This window comes from Dipodomys spectabilis, unplaced genomic scaffold (genome assembly GCF_019054845.1).
Source record: "Dipodomys spectabilis isolate Male_0828 unplaced genomic scaffold, ASM1905484v1 ptg000273l, whole genome shotgun sequence".
NCBI lineage: Eukaryota > Metazoa > Chordata > Mammalia > Rodentia > Heteromyidae > Dipodomys > Dipodomys spectabilis.
The window spans coordinates 6449281-6474172 of NW_024870950.1; the positions used below are offsets into that span (position 1 = coordinate 6449281).

Below are 24892 nucleotides of genomic sequence, written 5' to 3' on the forward strand. Positions count from 1 at the left end.
GCTTTGGAATCCACAAGGAGACTTGTAACAATACAGGAAAACAGTTGAGTGCAGAAATGTGCAGACACATTCATGATAGCCACATGCAATTGAATATGCACTTCAGAAATGAGAACTTGAGAAGCTGGGGGCTGGGAGCTCACACCTGCAACCCGAGCTACTCAGGAAGCTGAGGAGAGGATCATCTTGGTTTTGAGGCCAGCCTTGACCATAAAGTCTGAGCAAGACCCTTTCTCAGCTCACAGCCAGGCATAGTGAAGTGCTTGTCTTCTGAAGCTCTGTAGCAGACTCTGACTGGGAAGAACACGGTTCCGGGCAGAAAAGTCCATTCCCATGGAACAAAGCTGGACTCAGTGGCACACAATTGTGATTCCAGCAACCATGGGTAGATAGAAGGTAGGTAGTTAGTAGGTAGATAGAAGCTGAGGTACATGCCTAGCCAGGAAACAGGACCTTCTTAAAAATAAGCAGCAGAGTTAGGTGCCAATGATCCACGCTTGTAATCCCAGCTACTCAAGAGGCTGAGATCTGACAATCATGGTTCAAAGCCAGCCTGGGCAGGAAAGTCCATGAGACTCTTTATTTCCAATTAACCACCAGAAAATCGGAAGTAGCGCCGTGGCTCAAGTGGTAGAGCACTAGCTTGAGCTAAAGAGTGGAGGGACAGTGCCCAGGCCCAGAGTTCAAGCCCCACAACTGATCAAAATAAAAAAAAACAAAACAGAAGTAGAGTTGTGGTTTAAAGTGGTAGAGCCCAAACCTTAAGCAGAAGAGCACAGGGACAGCGCCCAGCCCTGAGTTCAAGCCCCACAACTGACAAAAAAGCAGCAAAAAACAGGGCTAGAGGAGTGGCTCAGCAGGTCAGCAAACCCACAGTTGAAACCTAGTACTGAAAAAAATAAAACAATATCTAGAGCTTTGGGGATTTGTTTTCCCTCTTCCCATCAGAAAAAAGGAACAAGCCAGGAAAGCAAAAAGGCAAAGGCTACAAGCAGGAAAGCTAGTGAAGAAACCAACAAACTCATGTTAAATGCATAGCCAGTCTTACAACTAAACACTCTCATGTAGCAATGTTTCCAAGTTGAGAGTTGAAAACAGGAAAAGAACAATGTGGTGTGGGGTCACTGTGTGTGGTTGGCTGTCACCTCTTTGGAAGAGGGTAATATGGTCACTTTCTTTGTGAAGAACCACTGGAAAGAATAGTTTCTTTTCATAGAATAGTTACTAATAGTTACTAATTTTCTTTACCTAATTGCCAGGAGTATCAGATCAATGCAAATGCCTGAATGTGCACCAATAAGAGAGGGGCTGGTTAGGAACATTACATAGCCATTAAAAAGAACCCTAAGCTGGGTATAGGGGCAGATCCTATAAAAAGAATGTAAACTGGCTGGCATTGGTAGCTCACATCCATAATCCTAGCTACTCAAGAGGCTGAGATTTGAGGACTGTGATTTGAAGCTAGCTGTGGCAAAGTCTATGATATTCTCCAATTAACAACCAAAAAGTCTGAAGTGGAGCTATGGTTCAAGTGATAGAGTGCTAGCCTTGAGCAAAGAAGCAAGGACAGCACCACTAAGGTCCTGAGTTCAAGCTCTGGGATCAGCACCAAAACTAAAACAACCAATCAAGAACCTAAGTTGGATAGGGTGGCAGATACCTATAATCCCAACCCTTGGAGAAGGTGAGGCAGGAAGACCTTGTTTGTTTAAGGCTAGTCCTCCCCAAAACTCCCCCCACCCCCCCCCTACACACAAAAGAACCTAGATCTTTATCTATGGACCTGAAATTATTTCCATGGTAAAGTCACATGAATAAAGAAAAGAATCTAGATACAGTTAGAGTTTTAAAGTGAACGTTTACATGTGATACACAAATGCACACATATTTCTATCTGTGAAAGCACTGAAAGAGTTCAGTAAGATAGCAGCTAGACAGAACAGTGGTACACTTCTGAAGAGTCAAATTGGAGGGCAGAAAAAGGATTTTCACACCTTAAAAATTAGTGGAAAGGTACACCTGGCACCAGTGGCTCACAACTGTAATCCTAGCTACTCAAGAAGGCTGAGACCTGGAAGACTGAAGTTCAAAGCCAGTCATGGCAGAAAAGTCTGTGACACTCCAATTAACTAGCTCCAAATTAAGCAGCAAAAATGCTGGACTGGGGATATGGCTCAGGTAGTAGAGCACCAATGATGATCAAGAAATCTGGCCAAGAGGACCTGAGTTCAAGCCCCAGAACCAGAACTACAACAAAATTTATGGAAAAAGTACTTAAAGGTATTTTAAAGAAGGGGGTAGGTATAATACTATAGAGAGACACTACCATTCCAATTTTGTAAAGTGCCTATGTCATATGCAAAAGAGAAAAGAAAAAAAGATGAAATAAAGGAAATAAAAGTCAATCATGGCAGCCCATGTCTGTAATCCAAGCACTCAGGAAGTATAAGCAGGAAGATGACCAATTTCAACACCAGCCTTAGCTACATAGTAAGACTTTATCTTAAAAAAAAAAAAAAAAAGCAAGATAAAGGGGGGGGGGGGGGGGGGGGAGAGACATGTCCCTGTGAGGTATACCTAGGCTGATTGTCTCTTTCCCACCTGAATTTTCCAATTTTTGATGATGAACATACTATACTCACATTGCTTTTACTATTAAAAACACACACAAAAACAATCTACATTTCAGTACTGGCTTATACTTAAGAAAAACATGGAATAGTAACGGGGTAAAAAAGAACATGGTAGTATTCGACCTGGGTCTGATGTGTTCCTCACTGCCCACACAAAGGACTGCAGGCAGGCAAAAAGAAAGTAAACATTTAGAATAAAAGAAAAGTGTGAAGGTTCATGGTTGTAAAACTGGTTTTTCAACAAGTGGCATAATAAATGGCACTTTTAAATACAAGACATGGCTAATACAATTTCAATTCCATTTTGTGATAGCTAAAGCATAAAAGCTATAAGATAACATGAATGTCGCCTGCTTTTTGAGGCCGGGGTGGGTCAGAGAGAGGGCAGTGGTACTGGGGTTTGAACTCAGGGCCTTGAGGTTTGCTTAGGCGGGTGCTCTACCGCTGAGCCATGTGGCATTTATGTTGATTATTTCTGAGCTAGGTCCAGTTTCTAACCCAAGAGTGCACATGGGCCTCTATCTGCCTATTTTAGGTCTTCTGAAGTAGTTAGGAAAACAGCCACCACATCTAGGAGGTTCCTCGAAAGAGTATCATGAACTTTTCTATCCAGGCTGACCTCAAACTGCAATCCTCCCAATTTTAGCCTTCCAAGTAGCTAACATTATTCTTATAGGCATTGGATACAAGCACCCCGCTAGTGTCTTAACACAAAGGCGTGTGCACTGAATGACCTACACAAAGCGTTGAGTCTAAAGCCATCAGCTGAGCATTGTGAAATACAGTCAGGCACATCTTATCCCCAGGCTTGGCACACATGGTTCTGACCAAGTATAGTTTACAAAAATAAATAAATTTTAAAACATCAAAAGAAATTGCCAAAACATGTTCAATGCCCCCATGCGTTATGCACCTCAGTTGATACGGATGAGCCCTCTCTGTCAGTCCCTTGCTGTCATTTGCGTTTTGTTCCCTTGTCTGGAATTTTGTGAAAACATGCCTTCCAAAGAGCAAATGATACCCGCAAAGCCAGGTAAAGGGTAGCGTGCTTAGTTGAAGTAATCGGGTGAGGGTGAGAGATTTGCTCCAAGGCCGCATGCGGACAGTAGAAGCTGGGTGGCTGGTGGGAAAAATGAATCCCACATCATGAGAAGTACAGTCCTGAACTCTGGGTACGAAGCATGTGCAGTGTTTGGAACCAGCCACCTTCAGATACCAAGCATCTACTCCAATACTCACGAGGGGATTCAGATGGTAGAACAGCAAGTAGGAAGCTTCTGGAAGGCAAGGAACCTTCCCAGCGGGATAACCTTCCCCACTGTGCATCCACTGGAGATGTGTTGGTCACATGTTCCTACAGCACTGATGACTCTAACCTAATTCTGATAGGAATCTGGCCCCAAACAAGACTGGTCTTCCAATCTTCATAGGATGACTGGTGGCTGGAGGAACCGGCAGAACCCGCCTAGCTCTCCAGCATGGAGCTGTGGGGGTCTACATGCATCTCCTAGCCCAGGAAAGGAGCCCTAGCCACGCTCTGAAGGAAATGAACTCCAGACCTCTGGCTGCTCCAAAGAAGGAGGCAAAATGTGCTAAAATTTGACCAAAACGTCTGGCTTTTCCTACCTTCTAAATCACCCTCAGGATAACACCCTCATGCTTCCATTTTTTTTTTGGGGGGGGGGAGGGATGGGGGATCAAAGTCACCTCAGTAGTAGAAATGTCTACCTAATGAGAAAACAAGGTTTGAGGGAACTGACCCCAGAATCTCGATGCAAACCAGATGACACTTGCATCATCAGCGCCTCAAACAGCAGCCACACAGGGCAGAAGGGACAGGAGGGTTCATAGCCTTCACTGTCAGGGCCAGTCAAAGGCCATGAGTCACCATCGATGGTCCTCAGGGCATAGATGTCCTCCTAAGATGCCCGTCCCTCGTACCCCTTAAGGAGACCAGGTAGGAAAGTCCCAAACCAAGTCCTCTTCTGAGTTTGCTACGCCTTTTGATTTGTCTGTCCATCCTAAAACTTTAGTCCTGCTGGGGGTAAGAGACCCAGTTAGTTTCCTTTTGGTACAGGACTGGGGAGGGAGCCCAGGGCCTCACACATGCTGGGCCAGTGATCGACCGCTTGAGCTATGTCCCCCGGCATATGGAACACGGGGGTGTGCGCACACATTTTGTTTTTGTTTTTGGACTATGGTTTGAAATAAGAGCCTTTGTGTTTGTGTAGGCGAATGCCTTTTCCTTGCAGCCTTTTTTGCTCTACTTATTTTTGCGATGAGGTGTGTCACTTGTTCCCAGGCCATCCTGAACAGCGATCCTCCTAGTTTATACTTCCCTTCCCATCACAGCAGGGAGGGGGGGTGTGTAACAGATACATATTATCATGTCCAGGTTTTGTTTTCCCTATTTGAGACAGGGTCATACAAAGATTTTTGCCTTGGGCTGGCCTACAGCCATGAACTTCCCCTTCTCAACCATATGTGTAGTTAACGGGCATGTTTCATAGAACCCAGATACTAGTTGAGATGGGTCTAATAAATATTCTTTTCCGGGACTAGCCTCCATCTGCGATCCTCCCCATCTCTTACCTCCTAAGTAACTAGCAGTACATTGTTTTTGTTGGTGGTGGTGTTTAATTTATTGCTATATAAGTGATACACAGAGGGGTTATAGTTACATAAATTAGATACAAAGTACGTTTCTCTTTGGACAATACCACCCCTTTTTCCTTACTGTCTTCCAGTTTTTCCCTCCTGTCACCACCCACAAGTTGTATAGTTCATTTCCAACGTAGTGTCCAGTGAGTACCACTGCTGCATTTGTTCACCCTTTGTCCCTCCATTTGTGTCCCCCCTTAATCCTCCCCACCAAAGACAGATAAACAAACAGGACAAAAAGAAATGCAAACAAAAATGGCAACAAAGAAAAATTTTAAAAAGCAACCTCCTGTTTCCATCTTCTGGGTTCGTTTCAATAAGCACACAGGCACAACAGCTATGTGTATCTTCCCAGATAAAATAACATTTTATCAAAACTAATTTGTTTTTGAGGGTCTTGTTATCTTCTTTTGCTCAAGCTTGCCTCAAATTCACAATCTTTCCAATCCTAACTCTGGAGTAGCTAAGAGTACAGGCATGAGTCACCAGGACATAGCTGTAGGATTGCATTATTTGGTTTTCAGAGTCTTACTACCTTTATCTTATGCCGGGGGTGGCCTAAAACTAGCAATCCTCCTGCCTCCCATGTCGATGGGATTACAGTTATGTGCCACCATGCCCAGATCCCAGCAGAGACTATCCCAACGGAGAGTCTCTTATATCCTCCTGCCTGCAAAACATTCAGAGGAGGGCAGGAGCGGAAATCTAGCCATCTGCTGAATCTGGCTGTGTATATGTAATGTTTCAATAAATCACTGCCTTTCTCTGCCTCTACTTTAAAAACGAGTGGCTTAGACACTCCTGTTTGTCTCACCGGCCCAAAGCAGGTTGGTTAAACGTGGCCCAGACAGAGCTCCACGGTAGACAACCCTCTTTGGTCAAATTTAAGATTGCCAGGAAAGCTGGGGTCTTAGCCCAACCAGAGGTCCCTCAGCTGGGAGTTGTTCTAAGTAATGGATTCTGGTGGGGACTTAATCTATCAGCTAAAGTTGACGGATTTCCATTCTAATGACTCAGGTGAAGGGGGAAAAAAAATCTATGTAAAAAGCAGATTCTGGGAACTGGCAGATGTACACAGATTTCCAACTGCCTTCCTGTCCTCCTTCTCTTTCTCCTCCTCCTCCCCTAAGAACAGACCAGGAATTAATCTCAGAAGCTCCCCCATTGATGCCACATTGGCAGATACACAAGACAAATCCAGGAGCGCCCACTCTGGCTCTGTCCCATTGTCAGGGGAGCCAGGGAAGAGGGCAAGACACAGGCATGGTGTCTCAGACACACACACGCACACGCGCACACACACACACACACACACCAGGGAACCCCACAGGAAATGGAAGGAGGGAAGAGGAGAGTGATATGTTTACACAGAAGCAGAAACCTGGACATGAGGTCTCGGAGCCCATGCTGATGAGAACTGGGTACCCTTTCCACAACACACGTCCACGCCAATGACTACACGTCACTACACTCCATGCAGCATCTCTGGAGCCTTTGGTGACCAAAAGGCCCTGCAATGTCAAGTGCTAAGACATGGATGAGTGGCCATGGAGATAAGACCACAAAGGCCACTGTGTAAGATGGGAGGTGGGGGAACGACAAAGAGCCCATCAGGAACCCTCTGGACACCGGAGAGTCCAGGGAAAAGTAAGGAGCTTCATATCGAGGCCTTGGCTCTACATCAATCTCATTTTTTAAATGAGATTAAATAATAATCCAAGCTAGGCAATTCTAGACCAAAAGGAACATCACCAGTTTTCTACAGATTAGCCCAACCCTCTGATGATCTGGATTCGAAATCATCCCACAAGGCCAAGCATGGTGGGACAGGCAACTCTGGAGGTAGAAAGAGGAGGATCGTGTCCAAGGTTAGCCCAGGGTAAAAGCATGACACCCTATCTGAAAAGTGACTCAAGTGGTTCCGCACTTATCTAACAAGCACAAGGCCCTGGACTTTCAGAGAGCTCAGTTCTTACAGCAACATACGCGTGCACAGGATGAGCAACCCTTATTTCAAAACGCTCAGGACCCAGAAGTGGTTTGCATTTCCGACTGTTTTCTCACTCTAGAATAGCTGTAGCTTTGTAATGGGATCTGCTGGGGATGGAACCAAGATCTAAACATGAAATTCCCTGCCGAATCTCCACTGGACATAATTTGATGTGATCCTTTTCGAGCACCTGTACTGGGTTTACAATGCATGAAATCCAGTATGGAATTTTCCACTTGTTGCACCATGCTGTGGCTCAGAGAGTTTCGGACTTGTGAGCAGTCTGAGAGTCTGACTTTCCGATTAGGGAATCTCCGCCTGGACTAGCAACAAGGGCAGTGACCCTGTGCGCTGGTGAGAGGTCACATGACAAGCCAGAAAGCCACATCACCACTTGGATCTCCTGAGACCTCGGCCCTGTCTCCTCTGATGTGAAGGGAAGAAGAGGGCAATAAAAGCCTCGGCTGAGAGGGGGCTGGCCGGAGGCACAGTGGAAGACAAACAATTCAGGGCCGCTTCAGTGGATGCAGCAGAAAGCAACCTCAGGGGTTTCCTGGCCCAGTCATGAACAATTTGCCAGGCAACGGGGACATGTGGGGTAGGGTGGGGTGCAGTGGGGTACGGTGGGAGGCAGGGCAGAGCTGGGCAAGGCGGGCAGTGAGTAAGGAATCCAGTGGCCTCCCTGGGTCAGCTCCATCTGGAGCAGTTTCTCTAGCAGACAGTAAAGAACTCGATTACATCCAGTTAACTGTGCTCTAAACTGATTATGCATGTGCCGGGCTAATGGATTACATTAGCAAGAGGAAAAATAACATGCAATCAATCTCCATTTACTACAGGCCACACCAGGGCCTTGAGAAAAAGTGACTCGAACCACCTCCAAACCCCACCCCAAATGCATGGACTGATGGAACCCAGCGAGAGGGAGCCCCCTCGGAGACAAGAGAAGTTTGTCTTAGTCACACTGAGGAACAAAAGGGCTCGGGGACAGGGCCAGAATGATCATCCTGCCTGTGTCATCCACAGTGGGCGACAGAGCTCCCGCCCCCCAGAGGAGCCTCAGCAAGCAGAAGAACATTCATTACCCAAGAGCTAATGAGACCAGACTAATGACCTTTGGCTCCTGATGCAGGGAATTCTACACTGAAACTCGGGGACTGCTCACCCCCAGGGAGGCCGCAGACAGAAGCATGATTAGGGCACCTCTCCCTTGGAGGCTGGTTCCCACATTTTACCTTGCAACTCACCACTTAAGCCCCTTCAACCCATGCTACGTAGTTTTGAGCAATATAAATATAAATATATAAATATATATATCATCAATATAAATAAATAAGCACCCTGGTATAAGCTAGAAGCAGAGAAACACATAAACTCTATCTTTTGCCTCCACTTCCCCTTGACACCCCAGGTATGAACCATCTGTGTGGGTTAGGGGCCAAAAGGGGGGTCTTCTCAGCAAATTGTCCGGTTTCTAGGACTTTCAAAAGCCAAGCCAAGTGCCTGCAGATTCTTACCCGAGGCACTGGAGGCAGGAAACGGGGCACGGAGCGTTCGTCACCGCCGTGCACATGTTATCATCTAAAGGGCAATCCCCCCCCCCTCCCCTTGGATGGAAGAGGCCAGCTTCGCACCACCTCCGCTAAATGACCCAGCACCAACGCCACACAGAACCCCCAACAGCCACAACCAATTCTCTGTGCGATTTATTAGCCGGGTCCCTTTCCGCCCCACCCCCACCCCCTGTTATTTTACCATCAAGTTGTCCTGGCCACACTGGCACCATCCTGTGGCCAGTTCAGAACTCCAATTTACCCACAGGGCAACGGCAGCACAAAACCAAGCAGTCCAGTGAGTCTCTCACGTACTTGGTGTCTCACACTTTCCCCAGTTGACCACGGCTAGAGTCAGAAGTCCCTTCTAGAACATTCTATCCCGACTACCTCACCCTTGCTTTCTTCTCCTTTCCCCAAAATGGTTTTGTCTCCATGGTACACACCCCCACACCCACCCCACACCCCCGCCACCCTGAGAACGATCAGCCATAAAATGAATTACAGTCATCAAGCCAGCAGGGACCGATATGGGCAAAGGATCAGAATCCTTCCTTAAGTAGAGTTTCAGTCTAAATCTGTGATGGATAGACAGGGGGTTATATTAGCTGGGCAAAAGCCCAACACTGGCTGGCCCAAACCTGTGGGAAAGGGCCGAAAGGAAAGAGGAGAGACTGATGATAAAAGTGAGGAGAAGGGAAAGAGCGCGGCATGAGGGAATGGAAGGTATGTGGAATGAGGCGGGGGAAGATTTATGGTGATTCCTACCTGATTGTTCATACTAAAGCCATTATGGGATGATTAGAGAAAAAGGTGAGGCTTTAAGTCCAGTGAAAATCGATAGAAATGTCTGGAGCAATCCTGCCAGGCAAGTGAAAGGACTATTTACAGTATCCGGAGCCCCTCCCCCTCGGTTACTGTCTGTTTCAGAGTTGGGGGTAGGAAGGAGTAGAAAAGGGAGAAGGAAAAAAGACAGATTAAGGGAGAAAGGACGGATGAGAAAAGCCTAGAAAAAAAAAAAAGATAAAAGATGAATAGAAGAAAGGAGACACAAACACAGGCACAAATAACATTAAAGAACCCTATTTCCCCTTGAGCGTTTACCATCTTCCAGCCAGTATATCACTTACTCACTGTGATTATCACTCATCTTGTCTTCCAAAAATATGGACGCTCTATGCAGGCAGGGGCTTTGGGGGGGGGGGGGGGGGCTATTTTGTGCACTAATGTAGGCATGCCTTCAAAACACTGGTATGTATAAGGTGCTCAAGGTATACCTGGCTGGCTAGATGAATGAATGAGTGAATGCATGCATACATGGATGACCCACTGCGCGGTGGGGGAGGGGTGGGATGAGGGAAGACCCAGGGAAGAAAAAAGAGGCACAGGAATGATGACTGGAAATAAAAAAAAAAAAAGGAACAGGAAGGCTAAAGAGAGAGTCACAGAAGCCAGTGGTTTGTAAGGAGACAGTCAACCACACCAACAGTCACATGGGAAACAGAACAACCGGGGCTGCTGTCATTAGACCTGTCCCCCCCAAAATGCGGCCCAGAAGAGACACCATCAGCCACAAACCAGATGAGCAAAGCCATCCTCACAACTCTGCTCCTTGGGAAGTGGCTGCCTCTGACCCTGCCACAGAGCAGCTAGCTGGTCCCGGACAGAGCATGTTCCGCCCGCCCCCAAGTCATCCCGTGCAATGTCAAGAGCGTGGTCCCCGGGGGAGTCGGCCTTACCTTGTACAACTTCAGGCTGGCCTCGTGCCTGGAGTTGACCGTGTGCAGCCGCAGCTTCTCCAAGCTGTTGGTGTAGTAGTCGCACGCATTGCACTTGAGGTGCACAGGGTTGCCGATGGCCACGCACTTGAGCCTCCACTCGTTGGCCTTGCCACCCTCCTTGATGTGGGCCACCAGCTGGTACTTCTGCACGTGCTTGTCCGTCTTGCAGTGCAGCTGGAAGTTGGCCTTGAGCTGGGTGTTGTAGCGGCAGAGCTTGCACTGGTATGAGTCCCCCATCACGGCCTTCCACTCATCCTCGGAGAGGCTGCGCTCCACGTTCATGTGCAGCCCCAGCATGTCCAAGTTGTCCGTCGTGAACTTGTTGCAGACGGCGCACTGGAAGAGCTTCAGTGACGGGTCATTGGTCTGGATGAAGCTCTCGCCCAGGTTCATCAGCTCCTCTGACACCAGCTGTCCTCCCCCGAGCCGCATGTCTAGGGGGATCTCACCGCCCACTACGGGAAGGACAGAGGAAGAAAATCAGAGACCAAGCTCACAGCCACGGCCGAGACACCACCCAGCCCTCCGTCACCCTCCACTGGGGTCCAAGGAGAACAAGGTCACATTCCAAGTGTTGCAAGGTACTTCTGGCTGGAAAACAAAGTCCACCTGACATGTTTGGATCTTTCCTCTAGACATTCTAAGGTTTGCAGAAGGCTTTATGTTTTCCATCTTCAGGCAAAGAACATCTAGGAAAACCTAGGGACCTCCATATCTGTATGTGGGCAGCACTAAGTTTGAACTCAGGGCTTCATGCTTGCTTAAAAAAAAAAAACACTCTTCCCATGTTAGCCATGTTCCCCATTGCTTTTTGTTTTAGCTAGGTTTTGGATAAGGTCTGATATTTTTTGCCCAAGCCTTCCCTACATATGGCTGGCTTCTCCCAGTCACGTAGACTTGTACCACTGTAACTGGCTTGGTGGCTGAGAGGAAGTTCTGTCAACTTTATGCCCAGGCTTGCCCTTGGAACCACAACCCTTCTAAATCTCTACCTGTGGAGTAACTGTGATTACGGATATGAGCCGCTGCACCTGGCTGACCATAACCTCTTTTGTTTTTTTTTAATTTTTTTTATTGTTATTGTAAAGGTGATGTACAGAGCAGTTGCAGTTAGGTAAGTCAGATAAAGAGTCTATTTCTTTTGGAACAGTATCACCCCCTTCCCTCATTCTCTCCCCATAACCTCTTGAATGATCTGAAAACAGCCCCCTCAGGATACAAGAGAAGTTAGAAGTCAGTATCACTCATTGGGTATAATAGAATCTCAAAGTCCACCCCCTTGCCCTTGCTCCCTCCCTCCCCCACCCCACACACACACAATTGGAAATGACTAGAGATTCAATCTAGGACACAAAACCTTTATGAAAAATTGAACTGAGTCCGGAGTTCACTCAGCCCAGCACTGAGTAACAGAATGTTCGTTCATCGTGGCAATGTTCCACACCCCTGATATCCACAGTCCGTAGCTACGTGTGGATAAGGAAAACTTGCACTGTGGCTAGTGCAACTGAGGAACTGCCTTTGTTCTTTTTCTTTGTGGTTTGTCATGGGGCTCACACTCAGGGCCTGGGCACTGTCCTGAGCTCTTTCACTCAAAGCTAGCACTCTACCACTTTGAGACACAGCTCCACTTCTGGTTTTCTGATGGCTAATTGGAGAGGAGAGTCTTATGGACTTTCCTGTCTGGGCTGGCTTCATACTGTGATCCACAGATCTCAGCCTCCTGAGTAGCTAATATTACAGACGTGAGGTACCAGCACCCAGCTAGGAACTACATTTTTTAATTGCTGTTTATTTAAATTTAGATAGCCATATGGGGCTAGTGGCTACTGTGTTAGATAACTAACACAGCTCAAAAACAAAGATTTCAGGAATGTTTTCTCTATCCCTCATCATACCCTCCTGTCAACATCCTACCTATCAATGCTCCTGCCCCATCTCAAACTCTCTACCAGGATGGACTCTGCAATGTGTGAAACAGGTCCACCATAGACCATCACATTTCCTGTCAGTCAGAACGAACCACGTACAGGAACATATCACAGCCGGCATGGTGACCAGAGGACGGCTGGTGTGTGGCAGAGGTCATGCCTTATATCCCAGCTGCCCCTCTACTGAGGGCCCGGCTCACTGTGAAGATGCACATGTCTGCCACGTTAGCCAACGGTCAAGAAGAGCCCCATTGGTACACATACAGGAAGTAGATCAGGAAACTCGAGGGGAGCGCGCAGTCCCTAACAGGGACTTAGAAGACCTCTTTTCTCTCCATGCCTGTCGTTCCGTTTGCAGGCCCATCACCTGCACTACATCAATCAGGCATGTGCTCACCTTACCTGGCAGTAAGCCAAGCACAGCAAGTCTTGGGAAGAGCAGCCTCCCTTCCATTACTACAAACACCCAGCCACAGAAAGCTGAGCACTGGCTTCTATTTTCTGTGATCCCCTATTCCTGAGCTGAAGTGTGTGGGGGCCCCCCCCCACCCCCAACTGATACTTAAACTTGACTTTTTTACACACGGTGGGGCCGAGGTTGGTATTCTTATTTGGGGGGAGGTGGGTTTTTTTAAATGACTGATTAGAATCCGAATCCAAGAAAAGATGGCTCATCAAAGAAAAGATGGTATTTTTTATAAAATGATTTTCTTATTTACTCTGCACCTCGAGTGAAAAGATCAGTACGAGCTCCGTGCAGCAGGACCAGCTGCATCTGAAGTCTAGGGACAGTCTAGCAAGCCAGAAATCTTCCAAACGTGCACTCCAGAAGGCTCAGGATGCTCTCTGCTTGTTGTCTCTCCCCTGGTGAGAGGAGGCACAGCTACAACATTCTTTTTAGGACAAGAGAGAAAAAAGAAAAAGGAGGGGGGAAAAGAAAAAAACAAAACACCTTCTATCCCTTCATGGGGATGAAGGGCAAGCAACATCCACAAAACATACAGTGTTCAGTCAAAGCGGAAACTGCCCGGAGCGTAAGACAAGGAGCAAACATATATTTGTTTCTGATGCCAGCCACCTGAAGCATCGAATCTTCTCCACGTTTTAAGTCCAACCTCAGCGCATCAGTATCGCTCTACAGAGAAATTCGGCTGTCACTTGTGGGTTGCCAGAGTGAACATGAGAAGTCCTCCAAAGAAGCAGAGACAAATAAGACTTGCCATGCCAAGTCCATACGATGGAATGCAAATGGCGGGCAGAGCAGAGGGAGAGGTGGGAAGAGTGAGGATGATATCCAAACTTTCTCAGGGCTGGGAGGCATAGTTCAAGTGGTTAAGTACCTGCCTTGATTGATTTATGCATCCTCTTACTACAGGAGCTCTCTCTCTGAAGTCACATGACTTTTTCTATCCACAGATTCACATTGTGCTGTAACCAAATCCTATATATTCTTGGTCCTATTTTAGATATGTGAATCCAACTGGTAAGACTTACTGCTTGGACTAAGTGTGCACCGAAGGCTCATGTATTAACAACTTGGTTCACAGCCTTCTCTAGCACTGTTAGCAGGTGGTGGAGCCTTTAAGAAGTGGAACCTAGTCTTGGAAGTCTTTCTGTCATTTGGGACAATTGAAAGGGACACTGGGATCCTGATTACCCACCCACCCTCTTTTTCCTCTGCCTATCACTTCGAGCCACTGCAAGACAAGCAACTTTCTCTGCCACGCACTCCCACCATAATGCAATGCCATAACTATGGGCCCTCAAAGCAAGAAGCCAACCAAGTGACCATGAACCAAAACCTCCAATACTATGAGCCAAACAAATCCTTTTCTTCTTTTGAGTTGATTATCTCAAATAATTGTTACATTAACAGCCGACTATCACCATTGGCCTCTAAACACAGCCAACTCAACTTCTCTAAAACACAGTTGTTTCTCCTGGCAACAAAGGTTCCATTAACCAGCATCTAGCTGCTATTAAAACTTCACTTTCTTTGATGGACAATTTTACAATTTGTTCATTTCTCCTCTATCACACCACTCATTACAGTATCTCCAGGGCAATTTAATTCCCAATTAAGTCCCAACGACTCTAATCATCAACAACTCATCCAAAAGAAGAAAGAAAAAGAACAACTCTCTCTCCTCAAGATCCTCATAAATGCACGGAAAACTTTTGAGAAATCTCTCTGGCTGGTTCTCAGGTCGGCACAGAACCAGCCTGTGGTTATCTGAGTAAGGTCTGCTACGGTTTCCAATTCTTATTGAGATGATTGGTCCTATTAAAAATATTGAGGCAATTGTCCCTATTCCCCCTTATTAAGATGATTGTCCCAGCTATACAGTTTCCTGTAAGTTTCGATAAATATTTAATGGACCCCAAAAGTTTTGAGCGATTATGGCGATTTTTTCAAGTTAAGCAAGAGACGAAGAGAAAGGGAGAATGGGAGCAGTAAAGAAGGTTGATCGTAAGCCAAAAACTAGAGGAAACACTTGAATTTTAATCCTGGCCTAACACGGCCAGAATACAATCACAGCTCTGTTGAATACATAAAGTCTTCCATATGGATCCACAGAGTCAAGAGATTCTTGAGGGGAAATATTTGATGGTAAGCCACTAGTTTCCACAAAGCAACTCAAAAAGGCAGAAAAAAAAATCCACCCAATCAATAGGATCATCTCAGCCTAGTCTCCACCCTCCCCTCACACCGCTCTCCACCAATGAAATTCCTAGGATTTAAAAAACAAAAAACAAAAACAACCCACAGGTGGTCAGCCTCACCTAGAGCAGGTGTCATGGCGGCCATAGGCCCGGTGGGATCCAGCTGGAATCCACTCATCATGAACTGGGCATCTGAGGCAGCACTGTCCATCTTCAGGTTGGGCAGGTTCATGTTCTGGGCCAGGTAGTACTGGTAGAGCTCAGCTTCGGCGGGCGAAGGCAGGCTGCCCAGGCCCAGGTGGCGGTTGTGTTGGATCTGGGTCATGTTCTGCTGCAGTAACATCATGTTATGCATATGCTTCTCGCTGGTCATGTGGATTCGGAGGTTCCTGGCCACGTTGGTCTCATAATCACACACCTCACACCGCCACGTAGGTTTGGTTTTTGGTTTGGTGGGTGAGGGGGCCCCGCAGGAGCTGCTGATGTTGGCTGCAGCCGCGGCCGCGGCCGCCGCTGCAGCCGCCGCCCCAGCACTGTGGCTGAAGACCTGCTCCCCCCCTCCGTTCTGCAGGTTCTGCATGTTGTTGAGATGCTTGTCGGACTGCATATGAATACTGAGGTTGCCTTTGGTAGTTGTGGAGTAGTTACACACCTCGCAGCGGAAAGGCTTGTAACCGCACGTGTAGCTCTCGCCTCGTGCCAGCCGGGGGTGGGGCTGCCCGCTTTTGCAGTAGACACAGGAGCCCCCCGGCTCCGGGTGCTTCTCCTTCATGTGTGCCTCCAGCGTCTGCTGGTACTTATAGTGCCAGTTACACTTGGGGCACTTGAGTGTCTTACACGAGTTACGAGAATGCATCATGGTCATGTGGCCGCCCAGCGAGCGGGAGGAGCCCAGGACCGTGTCACATTTGGGGCACTCCACGCCACTCCCCGAGGGGCACTCCCCAACCCCAAGCTCGCAGAGGGAGCCAGCATGCTGGTGATGGGGGACGAAGGCCCCATCATCGCCCTCTGTGCTTTCATTTGGTTCTGGTGCTGTGGCATTGTCTTTATTGGCACTTTCATCAGTGAAGTCCAGCCTCCTGCCACCCTCTGCCACATTGGCCCTGACGCCCTCACTGTTAAAGCTTAAACGATTCCTCCTGTTCGCACCATCAAAGACAACAAAGGAAGAAGCGGAATTAGAACTAGTAGAAGCTGTGCTCCTGGACAGGGTCTGGAGCACATTAGGCGTTAAGGGGGAGTTAGAAATGCTTTGGTTTGAGAGAGCAAGGTCCTTTTTGCTACCACCTGCCGCAGCCCCAGACTCCTCTAGGGGTCTGTCCTCCAGCTCGTCATCCAACTCGCTTGGAAAGAGTCCTTTGCAGCCCTCGTCCTCCTCCTCCTCGTCTTCCTCCTCCTCCTCTTCCTCCTCCTCCTCCACCTCCTCCTCCTCCTCTTCCTCCTCTGCCTCCTCTTCCTCGGCTGGTTCTGCTTTCTCGGAGAAGCAGTCTTGCTTCTCTCCTTCGGCTGCCCCAGAGTCCTTGCCCTCTGAGGATTTGGTAGGACTGGAAGCCAGAGGCCCCAGGGGGACTGAGGTAATGGGGGTCTTCAGGACCGAGCTGGTGAGCCCGCCAAGGTTCAAGAGGGTGCTAGGGGCCAAGAGACCAGCCTGGGGCTGCTCGGGACCAGCGGCAGTGCCAGCTGGGAGAGCCTCCTCCCCTTCCATTCGAATGCCACTGAATTTACCGTAAAAACTATGTCCGGGGCCTATGAGGTTAGCTGTGGAAACTAAAGGGTGTTGAAAGTTTTTGTTTTTTGGTTCCAGAAAACTTACAAGGGGTTCCTTGTCTTTGCCAATCCCTTGGATGATAGCGGAGATGTTCTTATTGCTAAGAATTTTCCGCTCGTCCTCGCTCAGGGTCATCCGATGGTCGTGCACTGCGTGGGTCACAAACGAACGGACGTACCCGAACGAGAGTTTGCACAAGAAACACATCAGGATGGGCTTCCTCTTGCCGTAGAGCACAAAGCCATCGAATTTGGACAGGTCCACATTGTTGGGAACATCTTTGGATACGCAGGAGCTTTTGGCAGAGCCGTCGCTGTTCAGGTAATCCTTGTTGCTTTTGTGTCGCACGTCAAAAACGCGGAAGCTGTGCAGGACGGGACTGAGCCCCGCCAGGGCTGAGGTATTCGGGAAAGCCTGGTCTGAGCCATCAAACCATTTCCCGAAGGATGAGGCTATGTGGAAAGTGTTGATGATCTGTGGGTAGACAGGTGCAGCACACGAAGGGTCCCCTTGTTTGCCCCCCGCCCCAGGGAGAGAGTTCAAGAAGAGAGAAGGGACAGGCCCACTGCCGCATGCACCCCCACTCTGGGTCAGCTGGCTCAGGCTCTCCACAATGTACGCGGAGCCGTCCGGCTGGTAGACGATCTCCCCGGCCAGGTTCTCCACGTCACTCTCCTCGTCGCCCTCCTCGCTGGCGTCGCTCGCGCTCTCCTCCCGCAGGGGTGGCGCGGGGTGAGCGCCCGGGCAGTGATGCTCCATGTAGGTCTGGAGGCTGGCGAAGGAGACCGAGCACTCGTTGCAGCTGACCTCCTTGCTGGCAGGCTCGGCGGGAGGCCCGGCCGAGGCAGCGGCGCTGCTCTCCGACAGGTGCTCGTTGAAGGGGGCCCTCAGGCTGTCCAGGGGCCCGTGGCTCTCGCCTGCGGGCGGCTCCATGCTACTGGGTTTGTCGGGGAGGTGGGTGCTGTTGAGTTCAGTCCATTGCCGGTGCTGAGGGATACCGCACCCATTGTCCTTCCCCGAGATGACGGGCGAGTCACAGCCTTCCATGGTAAGGCCTGCGTGGAGCTTTCATGGCACCCAGGACAGATCGGACCTGAAGGGCGGAGGCAAGGGGGGAGGAGGGAGAGAGGGAAAAGAGAGAGAGAAAGGAAAGAGGTTAGGAGGGCCAAGGCTCAGGTCCCGCGGGCTCAGAGAGCTCTAAGAGGCTTCTGTCCACACCCACAACACAAGAGGCCACGAGGCGCAGGGCAAGCTGGGGACACTGCCTGGTGCATCACGACGGCCGGCCGGGTCCAAGCAGAAGCGAGGGGCACAGGAAAAGAGGGCCTGGAGCACATCTCCTCGACTTTGTGCCACTGGACATTCCAATTCCCATCCTTTACCAGCCTAGCTTTGGGCCAGGGCTAAGCAGTCAGCCACGATGGAGGAGAGCACAAAAGGTGGTCACAGAACTGAGGCCCTACCACGTACAGACAGGAGGCGCTGACACCTCGGGCTGCCCACGCTTTCTGCGGCAGGGGGGACACGGGGGTGGGGTGGGAGGGAGAAGGGGTGGGGTCTTCGAGGATGCTCAGTGTAGGAGGGAAATGGCTGCTTTGGCCCCTCCTGGTCATAGGTCTAGTTACAGGCCTCTGAGGACTACTAGGCATGAAGAGCAAGCATACAGATGTGTGCCCACATCTGTATGGCAAGAAAATCCCCCCAAGAAAGCCTGCGGCTGCATCCCTCCTCCCCTCTCCATCTTAGAAGGCTCAGTCCCATTTTCCAAGAAGCAATACTGAGGGTGATCTCTACCAAGTAAAAGACAAGACAGCACACACCCCCCAAAAATTCTCAGCACCAACCAAGAGAAAGAAGAGCTCTATAGACTGACACTAGATACAAAGAATGAACTTGATATTTCCAGTAAGAACCAGCCAGACTCTTCAATCTTCCAACTCTCCCACCAACCAGTGTACTACCCCATCCTGTCTAGAGAGAGCCCTCCTTAGATGCATGGCAGGTAGAGGGTTTGGTTTTTTTTTTTTCCTATTAAGGATCTTAGCACAAAGTTGAGTCAGCAGCTGGACTCAGCAAGCCCCAGTTCCATGTTTTCGTTATTAGTTGCTACCCAAGCAGCTGTCCTTCAGCCCTGGGGCTTTTCCGCTTCTGACTCCAAAGAGCCACTGAGCTGAACTTGCCCTCTGAGACCTCCCATCCCTGGGGAGGGCAGCAACAGATCACTGATGGCCTGGCTCCTGTGTCGGCATCACTGCGGGAGCACAGATTCCATCTCAGCACTGCTCCTACAGGACGTGGCGGGGCCCTGATCTGTTACCCACAGATACCCGGCCAGCCTCTCTCGGTGCTTCCTTCCTGGAGAACACACCGCCTGACTCATTCACAGCACCGGGAAGTTTAAGCTGCACTGGTCTCTCTCTATCCTCTGTAGCCCCCATCTTCTTCTCATTCAATTTTTTTTTTTCCTCTCCAATTTCTTGATTCTTGACTGCACAGTGAGCCAACAGCTCCCCCTCGGGAAAAAATGGAGAAAGCAGGCTCACCAGAAGCCTCAGGAGAAATAACTTTTTGGAAGAATGCACCATGATTTGTTTCAGACACGAATGTGCATAGACTCATCTTTCAATTTATAACCTCTGGGACAACAACGTTCCCAGTGCCTTAGAAAAAGGCACGTTCATTTCAAAGTGGGATGACTACACCAAACCACACCCCACAGCAACTACAATGGGACTGCCCTACGGAGGCTTCCATGAGACTCAGGTGAGAGAGAAGCTAGGGTGGCTTTTCTTTGGGATGCTCCTGATTGGCTGAGTGACATCTGATTGACAGCTCAGGCCAAAAAGGTTGGCAAGCCTGAAGGGGCGGGAGGGTTAACAGCCCGATTGTAAAATCAATGTCATAAATGCTTGGTAAGTTACAGGAACATGCGGGAAGGGGAGGCCACGATTGATAAAGAAGAACAGCTTTGATGCTGCACCAGGGACTTGTTTATCGACAGCAAAAGCCAATCTTCCTCTCCAGCCCGGGCCGGGCCAGAGAAACCTGCAAGCGTTTACCAATTAATTGGTGGGCTTTGCTTGCTGTGCGTTCCTCCTCCTCCTCCTCCTCTGCCACAACTATCCTGGAAAGGGGTTGGGACTTTAAAAACAAACCAACAAACAAACAACTCACTCATATTGCTTTCTACTCCCAAGCAGAAAGTATGGAGAGATAATCACACAGTAACTACTTTGGAAAGACAGGCGGCTATCTGTGGTGGCAGGCCAGGGACCAGCCAGCCATTCACAGAGACAGAGGGTGGCAGTCCATGAAGATGCCTGTAGGAAAGAGGATCCCATTTCTGGATCCACGCTGCCTGCTGCTCTGGGCTTCCTTCCCACGCAAGCTGGCTGTGTCAAGAAGACAGATGACCGCCTTGCTCATAGTAAGCTGGGATGGTTTTTACACACTTACACACACACACACACACACACACACACACAATCAGTATTGCATTTTCACATCGCCCCCAGGAAATTCAAACTGTAGCTCAAAACACACCACTGTATACCAATGTCACAGATTGCCAGCTTCTCTGGGCATGGTAACCACATTGCCAGAGAACCAGGAAAGGGTGGTCTTAGGCTCTCCTCTACCCCCCCCACACACACACCCCTGTACTGGTTCCCTGGAGGTGCAGGGATGGGAATGGACTGGGGGAATCAAGAGCACTGACATGAAGCAATCTCATCATCCTGCCTGTCTGGCAGCTCACGGACCTCGGGGCATCTACCACTCTCCCACCCAGCCGGTCGTCTGTTTATCAGCCAGTCAATAAGAAAAAGGTAGTTCTTACTTAAGGAGGCAGAAGTCAACTCCGCAGGTCGATCAGCACTCTGTCTGTAAACATGGTTTCCCGTAAAATCAATGATCCTCAGTTACAGAGGGCAGCCTGGGAACCAAGCAGGTCCCCGCGCTTCCATGGGCAGCCCCGCCAGCCAACAGCACTCACACGCCTCTCTTCAGCCCCCCACCCCCAGCCCCAGCACGATGCCCCAACCCAGCCCCCACACATTCCAGAGCTGGCTCACACAGAAACCCTTAGCCTGGGCTATAGCTGGCTTCTTCCACTGTTACTTCAAGTCCCCTTTAAATATCCAAGTGTGTCACTCAAGACCCCACCCCAGAAGACACTCAACTTTAATAAGTTAGATATATGTGTGTGTGCGTGCGTGTATGTGTATGCTGTTTGTTACTGGGGTTTGAACTCAGGGCCTGAGTGTTGTGCCTTAGCTTTTTAGCTCAAGTCTAGCACAATACCACTTGAGCCACAGCTCCACTTTCAGCCTTTTGTTGCTTAATTAGAGATATGAGACTCTTGGCCTCTCTTACACAGGCTGGCTTCAAACCATGATCCTCAGATCAGCTAGGATTACAGGCGGGAGCCACTGACACCCAATTTGCAAGTTCGATTTTTAATAAAGCACATCTCTCCAATGACAACCTTCAATGGAAGATAGAGAAGTAAGCTGGCTAGCTCTCTTACATAAGCATTTGTTTTGAATTTAAATCTGCCATTTGTGATGTAATCATGTACAGAAAAATTTCAAATCTTCATTAAGAAGCCCCAAAGGCAGGTCCTGATAACCCACACCTATAACCCTAGCTTCTTGACAGGCTGAGGTTCAGCGGGTGGTGATTCAAGGTCAGCCTAGGCAGAAAAGTTTGTCAGACGCCTTTGCAATGGAAGAAGTTGGGTGCACTGGCTTAGGACCTATTTTTCACTATAGAGTGAGACTGAAAAACAGGCTCGCGGTCCAGGCACTGACCCAGACAGGAAATAAGTCTCTGTCTCAAAAATAATAGAGTACTTGCCTAACAAATGCCAGGCTCAGAGTTCAAACCCAAGCACCACCTAAAAAGAACCCCTGACCTATGCTCAATGCCCCCCCGCCAAGTTACAAAATCCTCTCCTATAAACCCCACTGCATCTCTGCAAACAGCAAGTTCTACCTTTCAAAGATTGCTTAGAAAGGGAAAACTCCACAGTGTTGTTCAACCAAAGCATCCGTCTCCCTCTTGAAAGTAAAAAGACATACAAAGACAGTTCTGTGGTTTTCCCTGAGAGAGGGACAGAGAGAGAGAGAGAGGGAGAGAGAGAGGGAGAGAGAGAGAGAGAGGGCACTGGGTAAAACGCAACAGTTACCAGGAGGCTGGGGTGGGAGGGTGGATGGCTATGAAAGGGAGGGGGCTGCTGCTGAAGCTCCGCTCCCAGGGAATTAAACATGAACAGTCGCACTGTGTAATTTTAAATTGTTAATTAGCACAGGGTTAATTAGGCGGTCCTTTCACAAGGGGCTGTTTGGCAGAAAACCAAGAAGGGAAACAAAGGGGAAGGAAAGAAAAAAAAAAAACAAAGAGAATAGAGACAGTGAGAAACTGTTGCTTCTGTGAATAACCCACAGGGCATCACAGAGACGTCAGCCAGCAGGCAGATGCCAGCGTCTCTGGGGGCTCCTGGCCCTGCTCTAGGGAGAAGCAACAAGCCACCCCCCTCCCACAGGTGCCCAGGCATCTCCCAGCACGAGCCGCCAAGATGCAACGTCCTTTTGACTCAGCAATTCTTCCTGTCTAGGAATTTATCCTAAAGAAACTACCCGCAAGAGATGCATGGATGCATAAAACTATCATAACAGGAGACTGGGGGGGCGGGGGGAGAGGAGATGGAAATAATTGGGGGAAAGACAAACGCTAAATAAAGAAGAGTGCAGAAATTTCTTTAAAGAAACTATGTACAGACCTGGGGAAACCATCAGATGTTAAATGAATGAAGCAGGGACAGGTATGCTTGTAAAAATTCTAAACGTTTATATCAAAAGTTTTACAACAGGAATGAAGTCATAGGTGATGATGTCATTTCCTCCTTTGTACCAGGTTTTAATGAAAAGTTAAAGCCTCATACAGAAGCTATCACTTAACTAGGTTAGGCCCTGTGCTAATGCTTGTGGGTACTAGATCACCCTGATGCTGGCATCACTCTAGGAGTTGGTACTGTTTTATCCCCATTTTAAAGACAGGAAAACTGAGGGTGTCCAAACCTGTACTATCTATATGACAAAGCCAGACATCCAAACATGGAGTCTGTAGTCTTTTTCACTTGGGTTATCTTCTGCTAGCTGGAAGGAGACATAAGGAAATCTGTAGCTAAGTGCTAGAAAACAGGCCCCATGTACTATTTGGAGTTGTTTCCCCCCCTCCCCCAGGGGGGGTGGAGGAGTGGGGACAGGCACACTCTAGAAACCAGAAGTCAGAAAATGTATTCACTCATTAATTCACTATTTATAGTGAACCTGCTGTGTGTCAAATGTTAGGGAATACAATGACCATTAGATTCCAGCTTAAATTCTTATAGGACAGAGACCATGAACAAACAAAAGGCTGGGCACCAATGGCTCACACCTGTAATCCTAGTCACTCAGAAGACTAAGGTCTAAGGATCATGGTGCAAAGCCAGCCAAGGCAAGGAAGTCCACGAGATTGTCTCTAGTTAATTACAAAAACCCAGGAGTGGAGCTGTGGATCAAGGGGTAGAGCACTAGTCTTGAGCAAAAGAAGTTCAAGGACAGTGCTCAAGCCCTGAGTTCACAGGGTAGGACCAGGGGGGAAAAAAAGACTGGGAGACACAGCTAAGCAGTAGAATGCCTGCCTAGCACAAGATCCCGAATTCAAACTGCAGCTTCACCAAAAACAAACAAACAAAATCTAGAAATAATAAAGCCAGAAGAGCGAATCAAATGCCTGAGTATACTATTTTGGATAAATTAATGGCACTAAAGTTTTTTAAAATGTGCTGTACGGAAGTGGGGCTGCGGCTCAAGTGGTCGAGTACTAGTCTTGAGCAAAAGAAGCTTCTGGACAGCACCTGGGCCAAGTTCAAGCCCCAGGACTAGCGAAAGAAATTTTTTTTTAAAGTGCTATAGATTATATATTCAAGTTCTTCCTAGGCTTAGAAAAGATTAGCTATTGTTAGGAAATTGCTTTACAAGAGAAAGGTAAATGCTGAGGAACTATTAGCGGTGTATCCACTATGAAAAGTCATGTCAAATAAATTGAAAATTAGTCTCATGTAGACTAGTCTCACTGAGGCTCCCTGAGACCTGAGAACTACAATGCAGTAAGGAATACTTCATTCCCATAAGGTATCCCAAAATGTATCATTTCTTTACTTAAGGATAGGAAAAGTTCTTTTACAAAATGAAGCCTGGACGATTTTACAGAGACAGCTGATGCTGGCACTTAAAGCATCAAATCAGTTGAGGTTGCCTTCCAGTGATATGCCACAGGCCATTGTCATGTGCTTGTTCTGTTCTCTTAAATCAACAACTTGAGGTATCAGACCAAGCATACACAGAAAACCTAAAGTTAATAGGCGACATAGTGAAATTAAGACCAAAAAACATAAAAACAAAGAAGACCTTGGCCACTGAAACCATAGACCCCAAAGTAACAAGACAAAATTTTAACCAAGACAAATATGAAGCCTGGTAGTTAAATTCAGGATATTAGCTAAATCAATAAGGAAGAAAAGTAGTGTGGATTAGTAGCCGTTCATGCAAATACACACGCACCTAAGGTTTTAACTTGACACAAATTAAGCAGAAGCCCAAAGCAAAATGGTGGCCTTGTATATCAAGTGACCTTTGGCAACAGCAGCACTCTGTACTCTTGGAACTCACTCAGTGGGTTTGTAGCACTCTGGTTTTCCCTTATCTGCACGTGAAGAATGGCATAAGCCACTCCAGGCAATCCAGGAGGAGGGATACCGACAAAGTGGAACATTCCTCATGGATGTTCAGAGATGACATGAACAGCTCAAGAGCACAGAAAAGAGAGAAGTCCCATGGTCAAGCAAGGCAACCAGCCTCA

The 24892-nt window shown here is 48.2% G+C and overlaps 1 protein-coding gene across 1 annotated transcript in view; it reads right to left on the bottom strand.

Moving 5' to 3' along the window:
- The window catches only part of Zfhx3 (zinc finger homeobox 3), a 167236-nt gene that overhangs the window by 132256 nt on the left and 10088 nt on the right, over positions 1 to 24892 (bottom strand). The window contains exons 3-5 of the mRNA XM_042700802.1: positions 21948 to 21951; positions 15334 to 18077; positions 10577 to 11073 (exon numbers count right to left, since the gene is read on the bottom strand). Coding sequence (XP_042556736.1) covers positions 10577 to 11073; positions 15334 to 18031 — 3195 coding nt within the window. The 5' untranslated portion in view covers positions 18032 to 18077; positions 21948 to 21951. The remainder of the gene's footprint in view (positions 1 to 10576; positions 11074 to 15333; positions 18078 to 21947; positions 21952 to 24892) is intronic.